The sequence below is a fragment of the Crotalus tigris genome, unplaced genomic scaffold (genome assembly GCF_016545835.1).
Source record: "Crotalus tigris isolate CLP2741 ecotype Arizona unplaced genomic scaffold, ASM1654583v1 scf7180000024427.8105951120:4207309, whole genome shotgun sequence".
NCBI lineage: Eukaryota > Metazoa > Chordata > Lepidosauria > Squamata > Viperidae > Crotalus > Crotalus tigris.
In genome coordinates, this window is record NW_024100595.1 from 760021 (window position 1) to 765793 (window position 5773).

Genomic DNA, 5773 nt, shown 5'->3' on the forward strand with positions numbered 1-5773 from the left:
GATTGAGTTGCCGAATGGTAACTCCTTCCTCTGTAAGACAGGAGAGCACAGGACCAGGTGGTCCTCTCTCCCCGATTTAGCCATCCCTCATAGGTGAGGGTTTACTCCTTCTAATGGGGGAGGGAATGAGGGTATATCAAGTGGACCCTAATTTGCAATAAGAGGCAAAGAAATAATTGTTACCATTCTATGAAAGTATTTTTTGTTGTTTCTTAATTTTTAATTCTGCCTGTATGGAGATTGATTATTTTCTTGAATGTATTATCCCAAATACTTGGCTTTCTTCAAGTATGAACAACAACCTTATTTAAAAAAAAATCTAGTATGGCAGAAACGCTTGGAGAGATAATGCTTTGCTTTGTTTATTGATTAATCCACCAAAGACATTAAACAGAGCAAAAGGGCAGAAGCAGACGAAGAACATTACGTTTTCTGAGGATGGTAATGATCAAGACATGAAGATGTTGAGATATCCTTAATAAATCTTCCTTAGTCTTCTGCATTTTAAGATTTCAACATATTCCAATGCGTACCAGCCGAAGTCTTCTTCCACTGCGACTGATGGGAGAACAGACCCAAAAATTAAATTAAAAATCCACAGAGATACATCTACTATCGTGGCTCAGCCACCCAAAAGATTGTAATAGTCAGCATGTTTACTGAGGATTGTCTAAAAGTGACAAGTTCCCTCTCCCATTAAAATTAGCTAAATATTCTCCTTGGAACCACCATGCAACTTATTTGTGACAAAAATGCTTTCTGGGTGAATACTTGAAAGGAGCATAAGTTTGCACACTTCTTTTTTGAAGCCTAGATATCCATGGTTCCCTATCCAAATGTTTCTTTTCCAGCTGCAGAGAGTGGAACATGTACTTACATATAAGCATTGCAGAAAAGACACTTGCTTCCATAAGTCTTGCCATCAGAGCCACAGACGGGTTCGAATTCCAGGGTGCAGATGGAAGTTGGATATCCCTGACAATAACACTACGAGATAAAGCAAATGATTTATTTCACATGACTACCCTGCCCATCCTTTTAAGGGGAAAGGTCAGAGGATAATTTGAATAACTTGGATCAAAATGATTCTGGGTTTTTTATCCTGTTAATTTTTAATTCTTTCTTCTAAAAAGTTTTTTTTTCAGTTCCTTGTCTTATTGTACATCAGCAATGCCGGAAAATGGATTTGGTATGGTTAGGAATTGTATTATATAATCTTCATATTGCTCTTTAGATCTGTCCCCAAAGTAAAAGTACGTATGTGTGTAAGATACACCGAAACAAACAGCTCCGTAACAGTAACATAAAATGTTGGTTAGTTTGTTATATTTTAGATTTTGCAGTGCATATGATTTGAATTGTGTGCTGTGCCTTAAAGGGAATGATAGAGGGAGAGGGAGTGGATAAAAGCAGAACACCTGGCCTGATGGGGGAGGTTGAAAGAAAGCTGCCAGAATAATTGCTCTAAGTCTTATTGTATCTGAGGATACAAGATGTTGGCAACAAAGTTTGTGGTAGTAGCGAGGGACAGGCATGAGGTTATTATGCATTCACATTTTTGGGTCCTACACAGTGATTTCATTGAATAACTAAAATTTGGTACTCACCTCTAAATCAACAGTTTGGGCCATAATATCTGAAAAAAATATATATACCAAATGTGAACATTTGAGACAGTTCCGTATCATCTCCTACCTGCTTCTGTTATATCTGAAAGCACCATTTTATTACAACTATTGGGACTGCTGAGCATTGGTGTATATAGCAGGACTTCATCACCTCCCCAAATGGAAGGTGGTCATGTCATCCCTGACTTGACTAAAAGTAAACAAAAACAAAAACAAAACCAATGTAACGGACTCTCTTCCTCACAATGCCTGAACTACTTTATGAAAAGCTGTGCTTGCTCTCTGATCTGCATCAGACCTCTTAGAAACTATGAGTCACACACATCCCTGGTTTAGAAGACGATCTTCCAGAGAAATAGTCAATTCTGCACTAATAGCCTCCATGTTTTATTGCTTCTTGTGCTGATTCCCCTGAACAAGAATTATTTCCCACTCTAACAACCTTGAGGATATCTTTGCATTTTTGTCCTTTTTCCCAGATGATAAAGGTCTCCTCAAATCTCTCAGAAAAGTTTGAGTAGTAAACAGAACTTACTGGAGTACAAGAAGAAGAGCAGCAGAGTGAGCAGCAGAAAGCTTCCTGGCTTCATGATTGCTTCACTGAACTTGGCTGAACTTGATTGAAGTTGAACTCTTTGGAGCAGTAGATGCTGAAGGTGAGGCCTCAAAGCTTTCCCCTGTCCTTCCAGGCTATATATGCATATCCTGACCACTTTGGTGATGAAATCTCTCCCTTCAGGATGCAAATGGATGTGAAATTGGCCTGTTGCTGAAATATGTGGCAAGCCCATCAGTTTGTAAAGCTCCTTTTACATAATTAACCCACGATTCACAAAGCACCTTTCTTCTGACTAAAATATTTTCAAATCTTTGCATGAAAACGAAGAACCACAGTGCTCTGGGACGTTAGATTCAAATAGACAAGCATCTGCCACATAACAGACTTGACAATTGTCGATAAGAAAGACAAAAAAAAGTCTGGATAGTGGATGTGGCAGCAGAATAGAAGATAAAGAATTGGAGAAGATAACAAAATACAAAAACTTAGAAATAGAATGTCTCCGGCAAAAGAAAGCAAAATTAGTACCAATAATAATAGGTCCCTTGGGTGCAATCCCAAAAGAACTGGAGCACCACTTGAACAACATCGGCATTAACAAAATCACTATTGGTGACTTCCGGTTTGCCATCACAGTCGCCGCGGATGCTGGAAGGCAAGCTCCATCTTCGGTGTCTGATTTCGCTCCACTGGGAAACCCTGGAAAGGTTTGAAAGTCGCCCTGTAGGGGCGACGAGCAAGGAGGGGATCCCCGCTTGATCACAGGAGGGCGGCAGCCTTTCCGCTCGATTCAGGGCAGCGCTCCAAACTGATGGAGGAAAGACCGGCCATAGTAATATGGCCTGGCACTAGGCTGCAGACAGCCCAAGTCAAACTTACCACCAAGCACTTTGAAAGCAACGCAGATGAAACTGGGTGAGATCTGATCTTCTTTTTACTCTAAGTACTTTCTCTTCCTGTACAAGCTGCCTGAAGTATCTTTCCCCCTGTGAGGAGAGAGGGAAGAGAACTTCTATCCCAATCTCTATGAATAGCGGCATCTGACTACATAAGGGAATTAAAACATTAAAAGAACAACGTTAATAGCTGAAACCTGGGGACCAAAAATTTTCCTATTTTTATAGGAGATTCTTGTTTTTATCTACAAAAAAGAAATAAAATTGGAAAAAGGATTATAAAAAAATTTGGACTTAAAAAACCTTAAATGGCATCGATGACATCTTGTGACTAAGTTTGGTATTACAACGTCTTATTTCCTCAAAGAGACTTGGCTTGAAGCACAGACCTTAGATAAGACTTTTCTGACCTTGGCACTACCTGTGAGAGATTTAGCTGTAAAAAAACAGCTGGGCAGCATAACTTGAACTGTGAATGTAAATCTTTATTAACTTTCAGAGTTATTTGTGGGAAATTGCTTTCTTAACTCTTTATTTGAGGAATATTGGTCACTATATGAGATGTTGAAATACTTTGGACTATAAAGTCTTGCTTGACAAATGACTTCTACTAGAAAGACTATTTATAAACATGTGAAAGAGATGGATGAAGACCAGGAAACGATCCTTTCTATGTTGAAAGCAATAGATGAAGTCATTCTTTCAGTTTGTGATAAAATAAGACCTAACATAAAAGATCAAGATGCCAGCTTAAATACACAAACCCAAACTTTGACTACAACCAAAGAACCAACAATGCAGAAGATAACAGAAGAAGTGGAATAATCAAATATTAAGACAGAGGACTCAATTGACCAACAAATATAGTTAATGGAAAATCCAGAAAAGGGAGTGACAGTACTGAAAATGGAAATGACTTTCTATATAAATCAGAAGAAATTTGAGCAAGAAGAAGAACAGATTGAATGGAAGACAAACATATCAGGGCAAAAATGGGGAATTGGAATAACAGGAAGACAACTTAATGAATACAAATGGGCTAATCCTTCCAAAAAAATGGCAATTAAATGGTCTCCTTTATTTCAAATAACATATATAATAATAGAGGGAGATCTATTTGATGATTTAAAAGCACTGATATGGAAGTTTAGCTGGCAAAGGAAGAAAGCCAGAATAAGGTTGAAGAAAATTGGGGTTTTGACTTATTAGAGGGGATTTCATATTATTAATTAGAGGGTTAAAGGGAGAAGTTGAGATAAGGGGAATTCTGGTCATTAGATTTAAAATATTTGGAAATTAGTTGAAAATAAGGACTTCACCTGTTTAATATTTAAAAATTAGACCTAAAAGGAAAAAGAAAATTAATTATTATGAATGTTTGATTTATTGATTAACCCAGGTAATATACATAATGATTTTGATTTATTAAAGGGGATATTGTATTATTAAGTAGATGATTTAATATGGTGGGAAATAGATAACTCTTAGGAAATAGAATAAGATAAAATGAGTATTTTAGATATTATATTTTGTTATGAACTGAGACAAGGTAAATCTTAATAACAGGATATGGATTGTTTATGAAGATTGAATGTAATTAAGATATGTATAAGCTAAAAATTTATTGATAAATGTAATAATGATGTTTTTACTAAGTTGATATAATAAGAACTGTACTAGCTTGAATACGAGACAGTAAATCTTAAGGGAAAAAGAGAAGAAATATCTGATGTTGTAACCTGAGATTTGTACTAAAGATTTTGTTATTGAACTATGGATTAACCTAGTCACCACGTTGCTTTTTAAATACTTACATGTAAAATTGAAAAATTAATAAAATATTATTTAAAAAAAACAAAATCACTATTGGTCAATTGCAAAAGGCAACTTTACTTGGAACAGCTTACATCCTGTGACAATACCCTTAACAGCATCAAACATCAATATCTGCTTTTCCCAGATCCTTGGGAAGGACTTCAAATGTGGACAAAACTGCCAAATCCAGTTTGAACATCTGGTTGACTATGTGATAAACTATAGTAATAATAATAGCTCCCCAATAAATGGGCCCAGGACTAGGTAGTTAAACAGAACAAGCTTCAAGCAGCAGCCCTAAATGTCTCATTAGTCTAGCCCTGTCTGCAGCAATGAGTGTCATTCCTAGGCATGCTATCTTATATACCCAAAAACTGAAATATGTACTTTCCTTTTGCTTAGGTTCTATTATCCATTCAAACCCTAAGCATTCATAGGCAAGTATTTGAGGAGTCATGTTATGAGTTGAATGAATTATCATTATGAAATATATTTGTGTGCCATCACTAATCAGCTCTAAATCAATTGATGTTCCCTTCCTATGTTATTACAGGTTGAGAGAGTCATATAAAATGTATCAGCTAGTCAATCAATCACTCAATATTATCTTTCATTTCCCTCCAGCCTTATTGTTGATAATTTTCTTCATAAGAATTGCATGTAATGTCAGCAGAGTTAATTTCTGTACATAGTGAATAGAATGAATCTGCATATTTGATCCAACTACCTTTCCTTTCTCTCCACATAATTTTAGAAAACTTGGAGAGAATATTTTTTCTTATGTAGAATCACAGTCGGAAAGGATCTATGAGGTCACCTAGTCTGAGATCTTGCTCAAAGCAGGAACTGCTGACGCATGTCAGACAGACATCTAC

At 36.5% G+C, this 5773-nt stretch overlaps 1 protein-coding gene across 1 annotated transcript; it reads right to left on the reverse strand.

Moving 5' to 3' along the window:
- Nucleotides 1-337: 337 nt before the first annotated feature.
- Nucleotides 338-2283, reverse strand: LOC120302291 (ovomucoid-like). The gene is made up of 4 exons (XM_039330460.1): nt 2164-2283; nt 1608-1636; nt 878-987; nt 338-558 (listed from the first exon to the last, which is right to left on the reverse strand). The coding sequence occupies exons 1-4, from the start codon at nt 2216-2218 to the stop codon at nt 513-515; spliced, it is 240 nt and encodes a 79-aa protein (XP_039186394.1). The 5' UTR covers nt 2219-2283; the 3' UTR covers nt 338-512.
- Between the last annotated feature and the right edge of the window lie 3490 nt (nt 2284-5773).

Excerpts from the sequence above, each read along its gene's own strand:
- LOC120302291 (XM_039330460.1), bottom strand. The coding sequence starts at position 2,218 with ATGAAGCCAGGAAGCTTTCTGCTGCTCACTCTGCTGCTCTTCTTCTTG. Across the intron at positions 1,637-2,163 it reads GCTCTTCTTCTTGTACTCCA|ATATTATGGCCCAAACTGTT; the intron begins GTAAGTTCTGTT and ends TATTTTTTTCAG. Across the intron at positions 559-877 it reads CTTTTCTGCAATGCTTATAT|TCGCAGTGGAAGAAGACTTC; the intron begins GTAAGTACATGT and ends TTCTCCCATCAG.